Source organism: Pan troglodytes, chromosome 20, assembly GCF_028858775.2.
Source record: "Pan troglodytes isolate AG18354 chromosome 20, NHGRI_mPanTro3-v2.0_pri, whole genome shotgun sequence".
In the NCBI taxonomy this organism is placed as follows: Eukaryota; Metazoa; Chordata; class Mammalia; order Primates; family Hominidae; genus Pan; species Pan troglodytes.
In genome coordinates this window covers 53,973,871-53,996,408 of record NC_072418.2, presented here as the reverse complement: position 1 = coordinate 53,996,408, position 22,538 = coordinate 53,973,871, and the positions used below count along the sequence as shown (strand labels likewise).

General features: G+C 52.8%; 1 protein-coding gene across 1 annotated transcript; it reads left to right on the top strand.

Annotated features, from left to right (window-relative positions):
- Window positions 1-401: 401 nt before the first annotated feature.
- CTU1 (cytosolic thiouridylase subunit 1) lies at window positions 402-10,329 on the top strand. Its single transcript, XM_001174153.7, has 3 exons — window positions 402-514; window positions 4,274-4,802; window positions 9,708-10,329. The coding sequence occupies exons 2-3, from the start codon at window positions 4,295-4,297 to the stop codon at window positions 10,244-10,246; spliced, it is 1,047 nt and encodes a 348-aa protein (XP_001174153.2). The 5' UTR covers window positions 402-514; window positions 4,274-4,294; the 3' UTR covers window positions 10,247-10,329.
- The last annotated feature ends 12,209 nt before the right edge of the window (window positions 10,330-22,538 follow it).

Below are 22,538 nucleotides of genomic sequence, written 5' to 3'. Positions count from 1 at the left end.
GCGCATGCGCTATCTGCGCCTTTTACACTAGCGACCAACCCCTGCAGTTCCACCTTCAATTCCCACCCGCAACCCCGCCTCAAAGGGCAGAAATCATAGGCCCTGTAATCCCCTTAAAATCCTATAATAATCCCACAAAATCAGTTAATCAGAATACAACTACTTCGCCCATCCAGCAACCTGCCGGGTGACAGCGCGCTGCCATGACAACAACAGTACACGCAGCTCCGCCGCTCCCTGCGGCCGCGCGCAGGCGCAGAAAGTAAACGCGGGGGGAGGGGGAGCAGTGTATTTTGGGAGCGGCAGAAAGAGCAATGCAAGTGTTTCTGGGAGTTGTAGGCCAAGCGGGACCCCGGAGTCGCGGGCGCATCCAGCGGAAGTGTCGCATGGGCTTCTGGGAGTTCTAGGCAAGAAAGCCCCAAGACCTTGTAGGAGTGGTAGTCTCGGAGTCACTTCCGTGCCAGGCTTCCGCGTGGTGGGCAGTGTGGGCATCCCAGCACTGAGTTCTGCCCGGGTGAGTATTTCCTCCTGCGGTGGGTCGGCATGTGGACTCCGGCTCTTTGTTGCGGTGCCGTGGGAGGGTTGAGGGTCTCTTCGAGCGTAAGGCCTCTGTGATTTCCCAGCGCCCGTGTCCCTGAGGCCTTGTAGCCAGGATTCCCACTTTGAACGCTGCGGTCCGGCCTGTCTCTTACCGGGCCACTCCCTTCCCCAAGACAGGATAAGACCATCTGCTTGCCCCCGCCCCTATGTTACTATCTGCCTGTCCCCGCCCCCATGCCACACATTATCTGTCCTTTTGACAAGGCTGCAATCCAGAGGCATCCCTGGGGTCCGCGGCCTCTCTTCTGGGAGCATTTATTATTCCCTCATCCTACAGATACTTACTGAGCACCGACTCTGCGCAAGGCGGCGGGAGCGAGGGCACCAGACCAACCCTGTCCCTGCCTTGAAGCAGAGAGACAGACCTGTCACCAGTGACAGCTAGTCAGGATCAGGGCAGCTCTGAGGGCCCTGGTGGAGGCGCTCGACTCAGTGACGAGGGTCCATAAAGTCTTTGAGGGAAGACGCTTAACATGCATGTCAAACCTGACGTGGCCAAATGGAATTCCTGGTCTTCTCCCCTCACGAAATGGCCTCACCGTCCCTCCAATGCTCAGGCCAGAACCTCAAAGTTACCCTTCATCACTTTCTCTCGTCGTTGCCCCAGTCCCTACTCCAATCAGTCTTATACAAGTCCTGTGGGCTCCACCTTCAAAATAGATCCAAAATTTCACTTCTTCCCACCTCTACTGCCACCACTCCTGTCTAGTGTGCTGACCTCCAGCCTTCTGTCCTTGTCCCTGACAACCAACAGTCCTCCCCACACAGCAGCCAAACGAATCCCACTTTTTTTATTTGAGACAAGGTCTCACTCTATCACCCACGCTGGAGTGCACTGGTGCGATCATGGCTCACTGCAGCCTTGACCTCCTGGGCTCAAGTGATCCTCCTGCCTTGGCTTCCTGAGTAGCTGGTACTACAGGCCTGTGCCACCAGGTGCAGCTAATTTATTTATTTATTTTTTTAGAGATGGGGTCTCGCTATGTTGACCAGTCTAGGAATCCTTTTAAAACCTGCCAGATCATACCACTTTCCTGTTCAAAAACCTCGCAAGGCTCCCATCTCCTCCTGAATAAACCTAAAGTTCCACATCATGGCCTATGAGGCTCTGCTAACTTGTGCAGCCTTGTCCCCTGCGAGCGCCTCCCTTCCTCAGGACGTGGACCCCCCAGGACTGGGTGACTGTAGATTTAGGGGGTGAGGAGAGATGAGTCCAGGGTGACATTATGTCCTGTCCTGCAGATGGGCTGGATGAAAGGTGGTGGCTGCTCTCAGAAGAGAGGGAACAGATGGGCAAGAACAGGTTTCTGCCTTTCGAGGAAGAAATAGGTTGTCTGGGCACTTAGGGTCTGAACATCTGAAAGGTGCCCCAGCCATGTGGAGGACCAGCCAGGAGGGACATCTGAATATCATGATTCAGAGGCGCTCATAAGAATGGAAAGAGGCTGGGCACAGTGGCTTACGCCGGTAATCCCAGCACTTTGGGAGGCCGAGGCAGGCGGATCACTTGAGGTCAGGAGTTCAAGACCAGCCTGGCCAACATGGTGAAACCCCATCTCTACTAAAAATACAAAAAAAAAAAAAAAAACAAAATTAGCCAGGCATGGTGGTACACGCCTGTAGTCCCAGTTACTCGGGTGGCTGAGGCAGGAGAAACGCTTGACCCTGGGAGGCAGAGGTTACAGTGAGCCAAGATTGTGCCACTGCACTCCAGCCTGGGTAACAGAGCCAGACTCCATCTCAAAAAATAAAATTAAATTAAATTAAAAATCTTTAAAAAATGGAAAGAGATGGGTGCTAGGCAGGACCTGAGGACATGAAGAGGCCTCCCCAAAAGAGAATTGAGCAGGAAATCCAGGAGCACAGAAGGAGTGAGTCAAAAGTCGGGGGAAGAAAGATTCCAAGAGTTGCTGCTCAGCTGTGACAGATGTTCCTGATGGTCACTGCAGATGAGTCCTAAGGGCTGCTTCTTGGGCTCAGTGGCAGGAAGAGTACTCAGGGCAGAGGGGAGAGCCAGTGCAAACATCTGGAGCAGGAGTATTCCTCAGGTGTCAGAGTAAACGACATCAAGGCTGAAGGAGAGGAGGTTGGAGAAACAAGGAGCCACACATGTAGGGCCTCATCGGCCATTAGCAGTTATTATACTAAAGTGAGATGGGATCCAGGGGAGGATGCTGAGAAGATTCAGGGCACGATCCCACTGGCTGTTATGTGAAGGAGTGTTTGTAGAGGCAAGGCGGGAGCAGGAGACCTGTGGGGAGCCCCATGCAGCCGTCCAGGAGAGAGACAGACCAGACTAGGGTGCTGCCGTGGAGACGGTCCTAAGTGTTTGGCTGTTTTGAAACTACATTCAAACAGGATTTGCTAAATTTCATTTAGGTACCTGGAGTTTGAAAAGGTCCGGACTTGGCATTGCAGTTTGGTGCCACCCACTGGGAGCGTGACAAGTGCAGTGAGAGAAAGAGCAGTCCAGGGTCCTGGACCCCAAAGCTCCTGGCCTGAGCAGCTAGAAGGATGGAGCTGCCCTGTACTCCAGGAGAAGCACGTTGGGTTAGAAGAATCAGGAATTTGGGTTTTGAGATGCCTATTAGACATCTGAGTGGCACTGGTCTCTGCCCTCATAGAAGTTAGAGATGGTAAATATATAGTCACATAAAATAATTCCACACATTGTGGTAAATCCTAGAAGCAGCGTGACCTGCTCTGAATGGCAAGGAGGTGACTGCAGTAGTCCAGGCTGGAGGTGATGGTGGCTTGGGGAGGAGAACTGAGCCTGGGGAGTTTTTATGGGTTCACCAGGCAGGCAGGACCAAGATTTGACTGGAGGGTTGGAGTCTTGGCTGGGTGGGGAAGAATGAAGTAGGAAAGATAACAGATGAAGGTCAAAGATGGGCCGATCCATGTCTTGGTGAGAGCACAGAAGCTTGTGGGGCATTCTGATACCAGAGCAGGGTTGAGTTCAATCTTGGAGGCCCACCCATTTTCTCACCCTCAAAATGTGTGCAACCCCAGCTGGTCTCCCGAGAGGTGTGATCCAGGCTGCCTGTGTTCCCTGGAGAAGGTGATCACCCTGCCTTTCATAGGATGCAATCAGAACCCATTCCTGGAGACCGTATCCCACCCTACAAAGTGAAATCAATTGGCCTTTCCTGTTTTCCACCTCCCACTGCACAGAGCTTCAGTCCCCTGGCCTCCCTCTGCCCTTAGAGTCACAAACCCCTCACCTCCCAAGGGCTTTTAACAGCCCTGGTGGCCCAGGCCAATGATACCTACCTTGTCCTGATCAGGACTGTAACAAGGGTGGCCTCCCTGGAGGTTGTGACAAATGGGCCTTAATATACACCCCCATCCCTCTGGACAGGACACAACCTAATCCTGGGTATAACCTGCTTGTCGCTCCCTCTCTTTACCCATGAAGCCAGCTTCTTAAGCTACTTCTTTTCTTCGTGCATAATGGGTGCAATCCAAGAAGCCTTCCCTAAGGCAGTGGCTTCCTTACACCGGACCTATTTATAACCATCCTATCCCCAGCGCTAGAAGAAGCTACTCCACTCGCGCACACGTCTCCCTGGTCTATTCCGGGCAGAGGTGCAATCCAGACAATCTCCCCGATGACAGGGACCCTGCAATTCGGAATCCATATGTAACCCACCTCCTCTCTCTCCCTGTCTAGGAGAAGCCGACCCCTCCCGCAATGCCCGCCCCGCCTTGCGCCTCCTGCCATGCTGCACGTGCCGCCCTCCGCCGTCCGCTCTCGGGCCAAGCGCTGTGCGGTGCCTGCTTCTGCGCCGCCTTCGAGGCCGAGGTGCTGCACACGGTGCTCGCCGGCCGCCTGCTGCCGCCCGGCGCGGTGGTGGCCGTGGGCGCCTCGGGCGGCAAGGACTCCACGGTGCTGGCGCACGTGCTGCGCGCGCTGGCGCCGCGCCTGGGCATCTCACTGCAGCTCGTGGCCGTCGATGAGGGCATCGGTGGCTACCGGGACGCGGCGCTGGCGGCCGTGCGGCGCCAGGCGGCGCGCTGGGAGCTGCCGCTCACGGTCGTGGCCTACGAAGACCTCTTTGGGGGCTGGACGATGGACGCCGTGGCCCGCAGCACAGCCGGCTCCGGCCGCAGCCGCTCCTGCTGCACCTTCTGTGGAGTGCTGCGGCGCCGGGCGCTGGAGGAAGGAGCGCGCCGCGTGGGAGCCACGCACATCGTGACAGGTGAGCGTAGTACCAGCCGCAGAGCGGCACTCTCGGAGGCAGTGGGGCGAATGCACAGGCGAGGAGGCGGGACCTGAAAGGGGATTCAGGCGCATGCTCCAGAAGCCGGCGAGGAGACCCTGGTGGCTTAACGGGAGGATCCCTGTACGGAGATGCGGAAGGGCGCATGCTGCAGTTTGGGGCTGGGGCCCTTTAAAGGTTCAAGACGCTGGGGAGACAGAGGGGCCAGGCAGTGATCACAAAGGTTTTTGGATCTTGGCCACCGTCTTGGTCTCCACAGATTGCCAAAGGGGTGGGAGGTGAAAATCTCTGGAGATTAGATCTCTGGTTCTTTACTTATTTTTAAATGTTTCTAACATGCTTGATCTCTTATGGTCCACCTTTCAGAATCCAGCTCTTTCTCTAAAAAGTATCTCCATCTCTTAATTCCTTTTCTTGGTTGGCCTCTCCTCTTTGATAACTTTTATTTTTTTTTGAGACAGAGTCTTGCTCTGTCTCCCAGGCTGGAGTGCAGTGGCGCGATCTCGGCTCACTGCAAGCTCTGCCTCCCGGATTCACGCCATTCTCCTGGCTCAGCCTCCCGAGTAGCCGGGGCTACAGGCGCCTGCCACCATGCCCAGCTAATTTTTTGTATTTTTAGTAGAGACGGGGTTTCACCATGTTAGCCAGGATGATCTCGATCTCCTGACCTCGTGATCCACCCACCTCGGCCTCCCAAAGTGCTGGAAGATAACTTTTTTATTCTATCTTTTTCATCCATTTCTTCAACAAACAGATGCTAAGTTTCTGCTATATGCCGGATCCCAACTGTGGCCATACCAAAGTTCTTAACCACTCTGTACTTCTGTTTCACCCCATCCCTAAAACAGGACTATGAATGGTACCCAGCTCATAAACTTGTTATGACAATTAGATGAGTCAGTAGAAGTATAACGTTATCTATATTATAGTTATGTTACATAACCTGTATGATATAATATAGATTACACATTTTATACATGCTATTATCATCATCGTCAGGCTAGGGCTGAGAATACAGTTACGCACAAGTTCCTACCTTTGCATGGTTATCAGGTACAAAATTATAAACATTATACATGTTATTGACCATGTATGGACATGTTATGGACTATGTGTACACACAGAGAACCCTATGACGTGGAGGGAGTGGGGTCAAGGAACTGTTTTGAAATCTGAAGGCTCACAGTGAAGAGGTAAAGGGGGTAAGAATTAGGGAGAGGTTATTGGCCCGTGAAAAGCCAATTTGGGCTGCCCCAAGAAGTCCAGTGTAGCTGGAGCCCAGAAAGCAAGGGCAGGGGAGGCTGGAGAGGTGGAAGAGGTCAGGCCTTACCCTGTAGGCTGTGGCGGAACCAGTAAAAGTGACATGAAGAGAGTTTCACTTTGAAACTCTCACCCAGGCCATGGTGAGGAACCTGGGTTGGAGGGGCAGGGACAAAGCCGAGGAGACCAGTCAGTGGGAAGCCAGCTGCGGTGATGGAGGTGAGAGATGATGGTTGGAGAGAATCAGCACACTCAAAGCATATGAAGGCAAAAGTAGTTCTGAGTCTGTCATGTGCCACCATGCTAGGTAGGGCCACTGGCTCTGGGGAAGGCTTACTGAGCTTCATTCACTGATGTGGCCCTTTCCTTACTGAGTAACTTTGGAGAAATCCCTAGATCTCTGTGATTGAAAATGGGAAGAATAATCCTTACCATACAAGAGCACACAGTGTATGGAAAGAATGAAAGGCTTCGGCCGGGCACAGTGGCTCACACCTGTAATCCCAGCACTTTGGGAGGCTGAGGCAGGCGGATCACAAGGTCAAACGTTCGAGGCCAGCCTGGCCAACATGGTGAAACCCCGTCTCTACTAAGAATACAAAAATTAGCTGAGTGTGGTGGTGGGCGGCTGTAATCCCAGCTACTCGGGAGGCTGAGGCAGGAGAATTGCTTGAACCCGGGAGGCGGAGGTTGCAGTGAGTCGAAATCACGCCACTGCACTCCAGCCTGGGTGACAGAGCAAGATTCCAGCTGGGGGAAAAAAAAAAAGAATGAGAGGCTGCCTCGGATTTTAAAGTTAATTTGATAGAATCACTTATTAATTGTACTTCCAAAAGTAATGAAGCCTTCCAGAAAAATCCCTGACTTGCAAGGTGATTTCTACCCTTTGTTTATACACTGCATTTTCAAAGGCGTAGTATAATAATTGTTGTAATAATTATTACAAAACTGGGAGCTCTTAAGTGGGTTTGTAATGACAAGGTGTGGAGCAAATCCAGTCTCCCCTAATTAGTGTGGTTTACAACTTTAAGTCAATAAACATTCAACCAGATGTCGTTTGCAGTAGCAAACATGCCCAATCTCAAGGTCACAGGGCTTGGCAGGTGTTTGGAAGGTAACCATTACTACAAACACAATTAGAGCCAAGTTCTTGGAGGTTTTTTACCATATAGACCAGGGCCTCTCAACTTCAGCCCTATTGATATTTGGGGCCAGACAGTTTGTTTTTAGGGAGCTGTCCTCGTGTTACAGGATTTTAGCAGCATCCCTGGCCTCTACCCACTAGATGCTGTTTAATAGTAGTGCCCCACCCCCAACCTGCCACACAGAAACGTCTCCAGCCATTGCCAAATGTCTCTGCGGGAGGGAAGGAGGGCAGACTTATCCCAGATTGAGAACCACTGATATAGACTCAAGTATAACTTGACAAGACACAGAACAAGTTTAGCTTCAATTTCATGGTGACCAGTGTGTAAATATTTCTCACTGTTATTTCTAAACAAAGATAACACAAAAACACTGCAGTGATTACAGGGGTGGTGACACATGCTAGTAATCCCAGCCACTTTGGGAGGCCGAGGCAGGTGGATCACTTGAGCTCAGAGGAGTTCAAGACCAGCCTGGCCAACATGGAGAAACTGCGTCTGTATAGAAATACAAAAATTAGCTGGGCATGGTGGCACACACCTGTGGTCCCAGCTACTCTGGAGGCTGAGGCAGGGGGATCACTTAAGCCCTGGAGACGGAGGTTGCAGTGAGCTGAGATCGTGCCACTGTCCTCCAGCCTGGGCACTAAAGTGAGACCCTGTCTCAAACACACACACACACGCACAATAAGACAAAATGAAAAAAAAAAAAACCATAAAAAAACTACAGTCTGTGTTGTCAGAGGCTCTGTGTCAAGAACCATTTGTTTTCTCTGGCTGCTGTAACAAATTACTTCAAATTTCACAGCTTTAAACAACACAGATTTATTATCTTGTAGTTCTGTAGATAGAAGTCTGGGAAGTCTCACCGGGCTAAAATCAAAGTGTCAACAGTGCTGCCTTTCTCCTGGAGGCTCTGGGGCAAGGGGGTCCATTTCCTTGCCTTTTCCAGCTTCCGGAGGCTGCCCACATTCCTGGCTGATGGTCCCTTCCTCCATTTTCTTTTCTTTTTTTTCTTTTGAGACAGAGTCTTGCTGTGGAGCCCAGGCTGGAGTGCAGTGGAGCGATCTCGGCTCACTGCAACCTCTCCCTCCCAGGTTCAAGAGATTCTCATGCCTCAGCTGGGGTTACAGGTGCCTGCCACCATGACCTGCTAATTTTTGTATTTTTAGTAGAGATGGGGGTTTTGCCATGTTGGCCAGGCTGGTCTCGAACTCGTGGCCTCAGGTGATTCTCCCACCTTAGCCTCCCAAAGTGCTGGGATTACAGGCATGAGCCACTGTGCCCGGCTCTTCCTCCATTTTCAAAGCCAAGGCTGGCAGTTTGAGTCCTACACCGTTTGCATCACTCTAACCTTGCCTCTGCCCTCACACCCCCCATATGCAGTAGGCGGGTGGCAAATGAGGTATCCCCAAGTTCCCCAGGGAGCTTGTGTGTGTTCCCCTCTCAATTCCTGCTGTGTCCACCTCCAGCCACCACCTAGCTGCACCACAGTGCCCAGGGGGCTCCATGGCCCCATCTCCCTCTCCCGGTCTCTGGGGTCCTGGCTGTCCTATGGTGCCAGAGGGGCTCCATGGCTCAGGCTTCCCCTCCCCATCTCTCTCTGGGTCCTGGCTGCCCACTGTGTTCAAAGGTCTCCATGGCCATATCTCTCCCTTTTCTGCCTCCCTCCTCCCCTCTAAGGGTCTTTGTGATTACCTTGAGCGCACCTGGATAACGCACCATTCTGTCCCTATTGTAAAGTCAGCTGATTAGCAGCTCCAATTCAACTTGCAACCTTAATTCCCCTTTGCCCTACAACCAAACATATTAACAGGTTCCCAGAATTAGGCCATGGATTCCCTAGGCGGTGGGGGAGACAGCAGCCTGCCTACCCCTCCAGCTCTCCTGAGAATCTCGGTTAAATGCCTTAAATGCCTTCTGATTTTTGTGTACAGTTTGAATTACGGTTTTAACTGAGGCTGATAAGGTTATTAGCAGCATAATGCACTTTTACTCCCTATATGAAAGGGCAACTAGCATAAGGTCCGCTATGCAGTAGGCGGGTGGTACATGAAGGCACCCCCAAGTTGCGCCAGGGGAGCTTATGTTTCTCTTTGATTTTTTGTTGTGTCCACCTGCAGCCTGCACCTGGCTGCTTCACGGTTCCCGGAGGGTCTCCATGGCTCGCTCTTGCCCTCCCCGTCTCTCTCTGCGTCCTGGTTGCCCACAGTGCCCTAGGGGTCTCCATGGCTCTCTCTCCCCCTCCCTGTCTCTGGATCCTGGCTGTCACACCATGTTTGGGGGTCTGTCTCCATGGCTTGCTCTCCCCGTCGCCGTCTCTCTCTGGGTCCTGGCGGCCCCACTGTGCCCTGGGTCTCCGTGGGTCTCTCCTCCCAGTCTCTCTCTGGGTCCTGGTGGACCCTTGGTTCCCTGGGGGCTCCCTGGCCAGCAGCGCCCTCCGCGCCCCACCTCACCCGCTCCCTTCTCTCCCCACCAGGTCACAACGCCGACGACATGGCGGAGACCGTGCTCATGAACTTCCTACGGGGCGACGCGGGGCGGCTGGCCCGGGGCGGGGGCCTGGGCTCTCCCGGCGAGGGGGGCGCCCTGCCGCGCTGCCGCCCGCTGCAGTTCGCCTCGCAGAAGGAGGTGGTGCTGTACGCGCACTTCCGCCGCCTCGACTACTTCTCCGAGGAGTGCGTCTACGCGCCCGAGGCCTTCCGCGGCCACGCCCGGGACCTGCTCAAGCGCCTGGAGGCTGCGCGGCCGTCGGCGGTGCTGGACCTCGTGCACTCGGCCGAGCGCCTGGCGCTGGCCCCGGCCGCGCGGCCCCCGCGCCCCGGCGCCTGCTCCCGCTGTGGGGCGCTGGCCAGCCGCACGCTCTGCCAGGCCTGCGCGCTCCTGGACGGCCTGAACCGCGGCCGGCCCCGCCTGGCCATCGGCAAGGGCCGCCGGGGTCTGGACGAGGAGGCGACGCCGGGGACGCCCGGGGATCCGGCCCGGCCCCCCGCCTCCAAGGCCGTCCCCACCTTCTAGCGACTTCGGGCCTCCCGCCGGGATCTGATGCCGCGGGGTGGGGGCTGCCTGTAAATGACACTGTGAATAAACCCGTTACCTTACCTGGTCTTCCATGTGGGGTTGGGAAGGAGACGGGGACCCATTGACCTGAAACCCTGAAGAAGCTGGGACCCCAGACTTCGAGGTCTCAGGGAAGAAGGGTCTCGAACTGGGCTTCAGGCTCTGAGGGAGGAGGGGGCTGGGGGGCCATCCTAGGTCTGAGAGAGGAGAGGGCCAGGACTAAGCCTAGAAGAAGTGGGACTGGAGACCCCAGGCATCTGTGGCTGAGGAAGGAGGGCCTGGGGTCGTGGACTCCTGGGTCTCAGGGAGGAGGGGGCTGAACACCTTGTGATTCCTGAGCGAGTGGGGGTTGGTTGGGGACCTCCTGCCCAGTGCCTCTGCTGGTTCTGGGTGCGCTCAGCATGGTCCTGACCCTCCTTGAACACCAGATTCCTGATGTTTCCTGTTTGCCCGCAGTGGGGTAAGCGGAGCGTGACTTAATGGACACACGCCATTCACAGCCGCCGTCACGATGCCTCCCTTCCAGTGCTTCGTGTGTAGCACGCGCTGCACCCTCATTTCGTCTCCACCACGGTCTCACTGGCTGTAGCCTGAAGTGGTAAATGGCCCCAAGACACCCAGTCGGAAGGGGTCACACCGAGGGCTCCCTCCAAAGCTCTCGAATATCGCAGGTCGTGGAATTGGCCCTCCGCCACCCATCCCCTCTCGAATCTCTCCTGGTATCTCTGTCATGGGTGAGGAGGGGTTGGATGGGTTCCCCAAACCTTGGACTCTGGAGGCAGGGTTGTGTGAGCCTGTCGGTGACTTAGCCTCTTTCATCTCCCATTTCTCCTCTGAAAATGTAATCAGCCCCCTCCCCCCCTGCCCCCCCATCCGCCCCGCATCAAGGCACCACTGGGAGGAAATGGAAGATCAGAGAAGTTGAGGTGCTCAATAAATGGTGACCACTGGGACTTGGTCGTTCATGTTACTGTCTGACCACCAGGGGGCGCTGGGTTTCAGGGTTGCTGTCCTGTACAGGTACGGGGAGGTTGTGAGAATCTCAAACTTCCCGGGGAGATGGTGCTCTCAGTCCCACCTCCAGGACTTGCTGGGCTGGCTTCTTGTCAGAAATGCCCCTTCTTCCCATCACCCTGCTCAGATCCTCCAGGGTCCTCCTAGAAGGCTTCTCAATTCTCTCCTCCCATCACCCAACCCAGGGCTTAGTATTCTCCCAAACCCCTGCTTCTCAGTCCTGTCCTCACTGTGTGGCCACCCAAACTTGGGCTGGAGGCCAAGGACTAGATGATTCACTCAAAACGTGTATGAGCATCTCCTTTGCATCAGGCACTCCTCTGGGTTCTAGGAACATGGCAGTGAACAGGAGACAAGTTTGCCCTCATGAAGTTCAGTCTGGGAGAAACGGACAGTAAGCACATCAATATGTAATGTCAGGTAGTGATGAATGCTACAAATTAAAAAAAAAATGATGAGAGAGAGACAGGAAGAGTTTGTTTCCACAGGGGTCAGGGAAGGAAGGGCCTTGGAGGAAGTGACGTTATGCACAGACCTACAGAAGCAAAAGAACAAAGCATGGAGCCATTTGGGGGAAGAGCTTTCCTGGTGGAGGGAACTGCTGGTGCAAAAGCCTGGAGGGGTGGGAATCAGCTTGCAAGTGCAAGGAACAGCAAGTCCAGTGTGGCGGGAACAGAGTGGGTGAGGAGGAGAATAGCAAGAGATGAAACGAGCCACTAAGCAGGGATGGGCCATGCATGGTCTTCTGTTGGCAAGAAAGACTTGTATTTTAAGAGTGGGTGAGGAGGAGAATAGCAAGAGATGAAACGAGCCACTAAGCAGGGATGGGCCATGCATGGTCTTCTGTTGGCAAGAAAGACTTGTATTTTAAGAGTGGTAGGTCTTTGGAGGGCTTTGGTCCCAACAGTGGGTCCAATTTCCATTTTCTAAAAGTTACTCCAGCTGCTGTGAGGAGAATGAGCTGTAGGGGGTGCAAGATGATCAAGATCAATTGTATAGGATGACGCTTGTGTGCCAGTCCTGGTGCCGAGTGTGCCTGCCTTCCTCATTAGCTCAGTGACATAAGGAATGGGTTTTCAGCACCAATTTTTTTAAACTGGTATGTAGAAGGATCTAAAAGTTTATTTTTTGTTTTTTAATATTTTATTTTTCCATAAGTTGTTGGGGTACAGGTGGTATTTGGTTACCTGAATAAGTTCTTTAGTGGTGATTTGTGAGATCCTGGTGCACCCATCACCTGAGCAGTATACACTGCACTGTATTTGTTGTCTCTTTTCCCTCGTTCCCCTCCCACTCTTCCCCCCAAGTCCCCAAAGTCCATTGTATCATTCTTATGCCTTTGCGCCCTCATAGCTTAGCTCCCACATATCAGTGAGAACATAGGATGTTCGGTTTTCCATTCCTGAGTTATTTCACTTAAAATAATAGTCTCCAATCTTATCCAGGTCATTGCAAATGCTGTTAATTCATTCCTTTTTATGGCCGAGTAGTAGTCCATCGTATACGTATACACCACAGTTTCTTTATCCACTCGTTGATTGATGGGCATTTGGGTTGGTTCCTTCAGCACCAATTTCATAGAGGATGAAATTACAGCCCAGAGAGGTGAAGTAAGTTGCCCAGGGCCACACTGCAGCAAATCAGCAAAGGAGCTGGAGCTCTGGACACTTTTGCTGGGCTACCTGCTGGAAGCCAGGGGACCTAGGTTCCTATTGCTGACGTGCCAGTGATTTACCGTGTGGCTTTGGGTAAGGGACCTTTTCCCTTCTGTTCATTGGAGTTTATCCCTCTGCATGGAGGGGGTGGGCAGTGGATTAGATTTCTTTTGTGGTTTAAGGTACTCTCCAATCGAAAATGCAAACCATATGTATAATTTAAAATATTTTCATAGCCGTATTTTTAGAGAAGGGACACAAGTGATATTTTAATAAATTTATTTGACCCACTTATACAAAATATTATAATTTTAATATGTAATCAGTTTGTTAAAACTTAAGCGAGATGTTTTATACATGTTTTTTCATATAGAGTTTTCAAAATTCGGTGTGTATGTTACACTTTCGGCCCATCTCAATCCAGACTCCCCACAGTTCGGCTGCCACATGGGACCTGTGGGCACTCCACTGGACCGCGCAGGTTTGCAATGTGCTTCCTAGACCCAGACTGCCTGAGTTCAGAACCAAGCTCTGCCGGGAATGCTGTGTGACCTTGAGCAGGTTCTTCGGCTGTACAGTGTGGGGAGGAATGGTACTTCCGTCCTGTGGTTATTGTTAAAAATACATATCAGTGCTTAGAAGAGCGCCTGGCATTTAGTGAGTGCTCGCCGTTCCTCTTAGCCTGGGCTTGCGGCCTTCCTCATGGGGGTCTCTGAAGAGCTGGGGGTGCTAGGTGTGGTGGCTCACGCCTGAAATCCCAGCACTTTGGGAGGCTGAGGCAGGCAGATCACTTGAGATCAGGAATTTGAGATGGAACCCTGCCTCTACGAAAAATACAAAAATTAGCCAGGCGGGGTGGCAGGTGCCTGTAATCCCAGCTACCCAGAAGGCTGAGGCTTGAACCCTGGAGGCGGAGGTTGCAGTGAGCCAAGATCTCGAGATCTGGCCACTGCACTCCAGCCTGGGCGACAGAGCCAGGCTCCGTTTCAAAAAAAAAAAAAAGCCGGGGGCGGGGGGAGGTGCTCTTTTCGTCTCTGGCCACAAGGGGTCGCTGTGACCTCGCCTGTGCATCCGGTGGTCATTGACAGCAAAGCCAGGTCTCTCCCTCCGCTACCCAGACTGGGAGCTCAGCTGTCTCCGCCCACCTGCCCGCTGGTCTCTGAGCCAGTCCTTCAGGGTGAGAGACACAGGTTGGCAGAGATCTTAAGGCCCCGTATAAACACTAGACACTCCTTGACCTCAAGACCCCTGTGTCATCCACTCAACAAATACTTTTTGAGCAGGTGATTTGTGACAGCAGTGAACAGAACAAAACCATGCCCTCAAGGGAGATACAAAAAAAAAAAAAAAAAAAACGAGAAAAATAAGTCAAATATATGGTATGTTGGATCGTGATAATCGCTTCTATTTAAGTAGGAGGGACGGGGAGGCTTCAAGGAGGAGATATTCAGGGAAAGGTGCAGGGTGAGGCAGAGAGCACAGGGGTGGAGGGTCTCTGGGAAAGTAAGTGTTCCTGGCAGGAAACAGCAAGTGCAGACTCTGAGATTGAGGGAAAAAGGAGAGAGGGCAGGTGGAGGAGAGAGGTGAGAGGGAGAAGCGACTTTGGCTTGGCTTTGTTTCTAAGCACTGCAGAAGCCATGGAGGATATTTGAGCAAAGGAGGGATACTGATCACCCCTTTATTCATGCAGCAAACATTTCCTGACGCTTCCTTGGAGCTGGCGGGCCCTGCGCAGGGCGGTGGGGCAATGCAGCTGAGTCAGCCCCAGTCCCTGCCCTCAATGGGCTCCCTGTCTGGCAGCGGAGGCGGGCAGGGATACTGGCAAGTCAAGATCCGGAGGGATATGTGCCACTGTGGGGCTTAGGAGGGACACAGGGGAGGCCTGAGGTGGGGCTTCTACCTCAGTGTGGTGCGTCATGGAATGCTTCCTGAAAGAGGTAATGTTTAAACCGGGAGCTGGAGATGAGTAAGAATGAGCACAGGAAAGGGCGAGATGGGGACAAATGTGCAAGGCAGAGAGAATCGCAGGCACAGAGGCCTGCAGGCATGGGAGCCCCAAGTCCCTGCGAGGCTTTGCCGCTCCTCCCTGTGCAGGATGGTGGAGGGGGTGGCCAGCCCTCCATAAAGCACTGGAATTCTTCTGGCCGGGATGGGGCACTAGGGAGGGCTAGAGCAGACAGGGCCAGCTCTGGGTGTCAGAAAGATCCCTCTGGGGCCGTGTCCAGGAAGGACTGGAGTAGGGAAGACTCTGAGCCAGGAGGCCAGGGAGAGGGCTGGGACAAAGGTCTGGGCATGGATTTGGTAGCCAAAACTGGGGCAGTGGCGAGGGTGTCAGGATGGTGAGAATGGATGTGAGGGCCATTTAAGAAGTCCTCACCAAGAGCTGGGAACCCTATTCAATGCTGAGGGTGTGTTTCCTAAGGGTGAAGAGCCCTACGTGTTCTCAAAGGCAGTGTAAATCCAAGAGACATTTCTTCCAAGCAGACTGAACAAAAACAAACAAAAAAGATGTTCGCCACATATGCCGGTGGCCATGGTAAACCCGGGAAATTCTTTTGCTGGAGGAGGAAGGCTTAGTAAATATGGAGGGCAGGGGCAGGGAGCTGCTGAGGCTGGAGGCCCAAGTGAACACAGATGCTCCTTTAGCTAAACAGGAGGCCCCAGTCTTCATGGGGACAAAGGGACTTTTGCTGTGGCCTGTGGCCTCGGCAAACACAGCCTCTATATAAACACAACTAAAAGTGGCAGTGGAGCGAAACGGCAGCATCTCATCCCATCAGGTCAGAAGCATTCTCCCCACTGCAGGGATTTGGAGCCCAGTCTCAGAAAGACCGGCTTCCCCATCTTCCACCTGTGTGCTCTCCTGGGGCTGGTTCATTGGAGATCGCTGTCAGGTCTGAGGAGGTGGAGACATTGAGTGCAGAGATTCTGGAGAAAAGCAGAGATTCTAAACAGGCTCTGAGATAATCTTCCTCCTTCAGCCTGTTATAGAGCCCCTGCCACGTGCCAGGTGGCAGACGTGGCACCAGGGATTCAGCAACAAGATAGACAAGGTCCCTGCCCTCGTGAAGCCTCAGTTCTAATAAGAGATGTCTCTTCCTTCCACAAAGGTTTACTGAACACCTCCCATGTGCCAGGGCATAGAGGCAGATAAAGACGGTGAAAATCCCTGCGCTGTCAGGGTTGCCATTCAAGTTGTGGGAGACAGAGTAGACGTAAGAGTAAGAAAGTAAATAAATAAAACATGAGAGACATCCGACAGTAATAAACACCATAGAGAGGAAGAAAACCGGCAATGATAATAAACAAGGAAGCAAACCGATAGAGCAATTACAGATTGAGATAAGGTGTAGGAAGGAAACCCACAAGAAGCTGAGATAGAAACTGGAAGGGAATGCCAGCTCTGGAGAAGGTGGTCAGGAGATGACCTTTAAGCTGAAATCTGAAGGAAGATCACAGGCAGAGTGGTGGGAAGCGTGTCCCAGGCAGAGGGAACAGCAAAGGCCAAGCCTCTAAGTTGGGAAGGCGCCTCCCATGTTGAGGAGATGGAAGAAGTTCCAGGGGGCAGAAGCACAGTACACAATGGAGTGATGAGGTTGGAAGGATGGACAGAAGCCGGACACCAAGTGCCTTGGAGGCATTTGCGTTTTATTATAATTGCAGTGGGGACTCACAGATGGGTTTTAAGCAGGTTTTAACATGATATTGTTTTAAGAAGACGTTGGCTGCTGAGTAGAGAATGGACTTAGCAGGGCGAGGGAGGGAGGGGTTGGGGGTCGAGGCTGGAAGCAGCGAGACCAGTTTGGATGCTCTTGCACCTGTGTAGGTGGGCGATAAGGGTGACTTGGAAGAGGGTGACTGAGAGGGGACAAGTGGGTGGATTCTTTACTGTGTACTTTGGAGCTAAGTGACAGGAACTGCCAAAATGGGAGGTGAGAGCGAGGGAGGAATCAGAGACACTCCCAAGCGTCTTTGACCCAAGCACCTGGGGAGAGGATACTAACTTAGAGGAGACACAGGGGGAAGGTTGGGGTACACCGTGGAGCTTAAACAGAAATAAATGGGAGGTAATAGAGGTGGGATGGGGGGCAGGGATGTTCACTGTCCATCAGCCGAGCATCAGGGGCCCCCAGGTTTGCACACAGAGGCCGCCTGGCACAAAGCAGTTTTCAGTGCTGGCTCGGAAAGGTCTGAGAGATTACCCGGAGAGAGTTTGGATCATCAACGACACACATGAGATCAGAAGCAGAGAGGCATCAAGTCAGGCTGGCTGGGGTTCAAATCCCAGCCCTTCCATGCCACGTTAGACAACTGACCTCATTTCTCTCCATTTCGTCATCTGTAAAATGAGTGTCATCGTGTCTCATGGGGCTGGTGGGAGAATTAAGGGAGACATGGCACACGGTAGACACTAGGAAAGTTGCCAACCAAGAGCCTCTCAGGACCCAAGGGAAGACAGAGACGGGGGTCTGTCCGCTCATCCCACGACAAGTCACTGTGTGCACACTCACGCCAGACTGTTCTAGGAGCTGGGGACCCATCGGGGAACAAGGCAAACAGAACTCCCCACCCTCGCTGACATGGAAACAGATTTGCTGATAAAGTGACATGGTGTTTAACAGCCAAATGATCTGGGTTCGAGGCCTGGCTGTGCCACTTGCCCAAGTTACTTGTCTAAGGCCTGGTTTCCTCATCTATAACGTGGTACTAATAAGAGTCCCTCACCCCACAGGGCTTTCACGAGGGTTACATGTGAGAGGATGTATGTGAAGCCCTTGGTGACCTGCCCCATTGCTATGATAAGTGGACAGAGAGACGGGCACTGGCTGACACATGGAGTGGGGAGCTTCAGGAGAGAGGACCCCCCAGCTTCCAAAGATAGGACACCCCAGCTTCTGCATCCCACTACCTCCACGTGGCCAGAGACCACCTCCCCCGCCATCGTTCCCACAGTCACACCCCGCCTCTATCTCTATCTGGAAGAGCCCCACCTCTGAAACCACAAAATCCCACATCCCACTCCCTGACCACAGCTTCCCCTGCCTCTGTGCATGGTTGTGTGCGCCATTCCTGTTCTTCCACCTCAAAGACGTCTGACCCTCCTCAGGCAGCCTCCCCACCAACCCCCCTTGTCTCCACCCCCTGAGAACTTTAGGTTGAGTGAAATAAGCCGGTCACAAGAGGACAAATATAATATGATTCCTTTTGGCCGGGTGCACTGGCTCACACCTGTAATCCCAGCACTTTGAGAGGCTGAGGCGGGAGGAGGATCACTTGAGCCCAGGAGTTCAAGGGCAACCCCAGAGTCCCCTCTGCCCTGGCGACCCTCAGCTCCCCAGTCCCAGCATCCCTCCCGCCATCACCCAGTCCTGCAGGCGCCTTCTCTTTGTCTACATCCAGGAAGTTGGAGGAAAAAAAATCCGCCAACTGCTGAGAGGGTGCCCCTTAAAACATGTGATCCTCAGCGTCACCTGGGCCCCTTCACCACCACCCTCAGCCTTCCCAACCCCACCCACCAAGGCCCCTTGAGATGAGCCGACTGACGTCTCCCTGGAAGAAACAAGCCACAGGACGGACCAGCCTCGACTTCCTGCCATCGGGCCCACGCCCTACCCGCACCTGACCTGCCCTTTCCTTCTTCCTTCCTGAAACAATGTAAGAGGCGTCTTTCCCCATGTCTGGGGCTAATCCCACCACATCGCTGGTTGCACCATCCACTCCTTTGTTCTTGAACATTTCGTGAGGTGGTTGAGAGCTCTCCACCTGCGTTCAAATCACGGCACCCCCATTCAGCGTTGTGTAACCTTGGCAAGTGGCCGAGCATCTCCATCTTGGCTTCCTCCATCTGTACAATGAGGGGAGTAACAATACCGGAGGTACTCATGAGCTCTCCCATGGCTACGGGAAGGTGTCAGCGAGTTAATTCTCGTGAAATGTGTTCAAATCGTGTTGGACACACACATCGGTGTGCAAATGAACTTGTTAGTGGCCTTGGGAGACAACAGAAGGAAGAGTTTAGAGTGTGGAGCGGAGGTTCGGACAGTCCTGGAGTCTCTGATACCTCCTGCACCTACCAGCTGTGGGACTTTGGACAAGCCACCTCCTCTCTCAGGCTCAGTTTCCCTGTCTGTAAAATGGGCTCCCGAGGAGCCCAGACTTTCCATGACCTCACGACCCTCATTGTCTATTCTCCCCTCACCCACTTGGCCCCCCACTGACCCTCTTGCAGTTCCCAAACCTACAGACCCCTTCCACTGCAGGGAGGCCCTTGCTGCCACCTTTTCATAGACCCTCATAACTTGTAATGTCGTATATTGTATTTATTTACTTTCTTTTTCTTCCAGAATATAGAGATCAGTAGGGCAAAGATTTTTTTGGAAGGGGTATCTATTGTGTTCATTGCTGTATCCCCTAGAACTATGAGGGTGTACATAGTAGGTGCTTGATAAATATTTGCTGAAAAGAGGTGGGGGAGAAAAGGAAGGCAGATGCGAGAAGAGGGAGGGATGAAGGGAAAGAGGGAGGAAAAGAAAGAGAAGACACTAACCCAGATAAAGAACTTGGCTGGTTAAACAGAATGTGGTCTATATACACAGTGGAATAGCAATCAGCCTTAAAAAAGGAAAGAAATCCTGGCACATGCTACAACGTGGATGAGTGTTGAGAACATTAGATTGAGTGAAATAAGCCAGTCACAAGAGGACAAATATCATATGATTCCTTTTGGCCAGGTGCAGTGGCTCACGCCTGTAATCCCAGCACTTTGAGAGGCTGAGGTGGGAGGAGAATCACTTGAGCCCAGGAGTTCAAGACAAGCCTGGGCAGCACAGTGAGACCCCATCTCTACAAAAAAAGTTTTAATTAGCTGGGTGTAGTGGTGTGCATCTGTAGTCCCAGCTACTCAGGAGGCTGAGGTGGGAGGATCACTTGAGCCCAGGAGGTTGCGGCTGCAGTGAGCTATGACTGCACCACTGCACTCCAGCCTGGGTGATAGAGTAAGACTTATCTCTTAAAAAAAAAAAAAAAAAAATCCAATTCCTATTATGTCAGGTACCTAGACCTAGAGTAGTCAAATTCATAGAGACAGAAAGTCGAATGATTGTTGCTGGGGGCTGGGGAAGGGAGAAGCAGGGAGTTATCATTTAGTGGGTGCAGAATTTGAGGACAATGAAAACATCTGGGGGAGTTAGAGAGTAGTGATGGCTACACAGCAATGCAAATCTGCTGAATCCCACTGAATTGTACCTAAAAATGTTTAAAATGCTAGATTTTGTGCTTTTTTTTTTTTTAGATGGAGTCTCACTCTCTCACCCAGGCTGGAGTGCAGTGGCGTGGTCTCAGCTCACTGCAACCTCTGCCTCCTGGTTTCAAGCGATTCTCCTGCCTCAGCCTCCCAAGTAGCTGGGACGACAGGCGTGCGCCACCACGCCCAGCTAATTTCTTTTGTATTTTAGTAGAGACAGGGTTTCACCGTGTTGCCCAGGCTGGTCTCAAACTCCTGAGCTCAGGCAATCTGCCCTCCTCGGCTTCCCAAAGTGCTAGGATTACAGGCGTGAGCCACTGCGCCTGGCCTATGCTATGTTTATTTTACAACAATAAAAAATTGTAAAATTTTCTTAAAACTTAAACATTTTTTTAAAGGTCTCATCTGCCGGGCGCAGTGGCTCACGCCTGTAATCCCAGCACTTTGGGAGGCCGAGGCAGGTGGATCACCTGAGGTCAGGAGTTTGAGAGCAGCCTGGCCAACATGGCGAAACCCCGTCTCTGCTAAAAATGCAAAAATTAGCCAGGCATGGTGGTGGGCGCCCATAGTCCCAGCTACTCAAAAGGCTGAGGCAACAGAATTGCTTTAACCTGGGAGGTGGAAGTTGCAGTGAGCCGAGATCCTGCCACTGCACTCCAGCCTGGGTGACAGACTGAGACTCATCTCAAAAAAAAAAAAAAACAACCAAGGTTTCATCACAGTCCCTGGCTGTGCTGAGCACAGAATACATGTGAGTGATTGTTTTTGTTCCAAGTGCCATCCGGGTTTTCCTTTCTTATAAACAGCCATCAGTATCAACCACCCTTCTCCTCCCTTCACACCCAAGAGCTGTCCGCACCTATGGTCTCCTCTGCTCCGCCCAGCTTCCACCCCTACCACACCACAAAAAACCTTTCTCTCCAAAATCACCCATCACCTATCTTCCTTCCAGAGGCATCTGACCGCCCCTGCCACTCCCTCGTTTAAAAAACGCTCTCTGGCTGGGCGCAGTGGCTCACACCTGTAATCCCAGCACTTGGGGAGGCCAAGGCAGGCAAATCACTTCAGCCCTGGAGTTGGAGACCAACCTGGGCTACATCGTGAGACCCTGTCTCTACAAAAAAACACAAAAATTAACTGACTGTGGTAGCACGTGCCTGTAGTCCCAGCTACTCAGGAGGCTGAGGTGGGAGGATGGTTGAGCCCAGGAGTTCAAGGCTGCAGTGAGCTGTGATTGCACCACTGCACTCCAGCCTGGGCAACAGAGTGACACCCTGTTTAAAAAGAAAAAAAAAAAGCTCTCAACTTTCCTGACACTGCTCCCTCCTGGCATCCCTCTTAGCTCTTCAATCACTCCTACCCCTGGCATAACTGCTTCTCACCCCCTGAGCTGTGAGTCTTCAGTGGGGCCCTCTCACTGTATACCCTCTCCCTAGGTGGGCTCCACACCGCTGGTATCCAGCACCATCTGTGCCATGATGCCCCATCACTCTCCTGAGCTCCAGACCTGAGTATCCCGAAGGATTCTGCTCTCCCCTACTCAGGATCCTGCCACCATCCCCCATCACCCTCGGAGTAAAATTCTCGCCCCTGCAGCACCAGGGCCCTGCTCATCTTGGCCACTCCTCTCTCCTACGCTCTGAGCTCTCTCACCATCCTCCTGCCCCACCATCCCTACTCGAAACCACTCACCTCCCTCCTACCCTCTCCGCACACTGTCCATCCTCCCTGGCAAACTCCTATTCATCTGCAGGAACTTGCTAAGACTGCCCCTCCTCCTGGAACCCTTTCCCATACCTGAGGCTCCATCCAGCCCCTCAACCTCCTCCAGGGGAGCACACGTGACACCAGATGGAGTTTCCTGTTGCCCCGCTGGCCTGTTTCACCAGACCGTGAGTTCACAGAGGAGCAGCGACTGAGGCTCTGTGTTCATTCATTCATCAGATATTTATCGATGCCCGTGGCACAGCAAACAAGACCGTGCCAAGCAGGTGGTGGAGTGGTGAGCGAGATACCCTGGGAACCTAGAATGTGGTGGGAAGAGGACCCAGCGACCCGGCCACGGCACGGCAGGCGCTGAGGTCCGGGCTGGGGACGGCAAGTCCTTGGGAGCCACCGGCGGTGAACTGGGCCTCATCAGCTGCATCTCCAGCTGTCTCCCTACCTTTGAGCTGAAGGCCTTGGGGAGCCTGCCAGGCATTCTGTGCCCTGGCTCAGGCTCTGCATAAACACAAGAACCCCCTCTTTATTTATTTGTTTGTTTGTTTATTTATTTATTTTGCAACAGAGTCTCGCTCTGTCACCCAGGCTGGAGTGCAGTGGCACAATCTCAGCTCAC

Excerpts from the sequence above, each read along its gene's own strand:
- CTU1 (XM_001174153.7), top strand. The coding sequence starts at position 4,295 with ATGCCCGCCCCGCCTTGCGCCTCCTGCCATGCTGCACGTGCCGCCCTC. Across the intron at positions 4,803-9,707 it reads AGCCACGCACATCGTGACAG|GTCACAACGCCGACGACATG; the intron begins GTGAGCGTAGTA and ends TCTCCCCACCAG.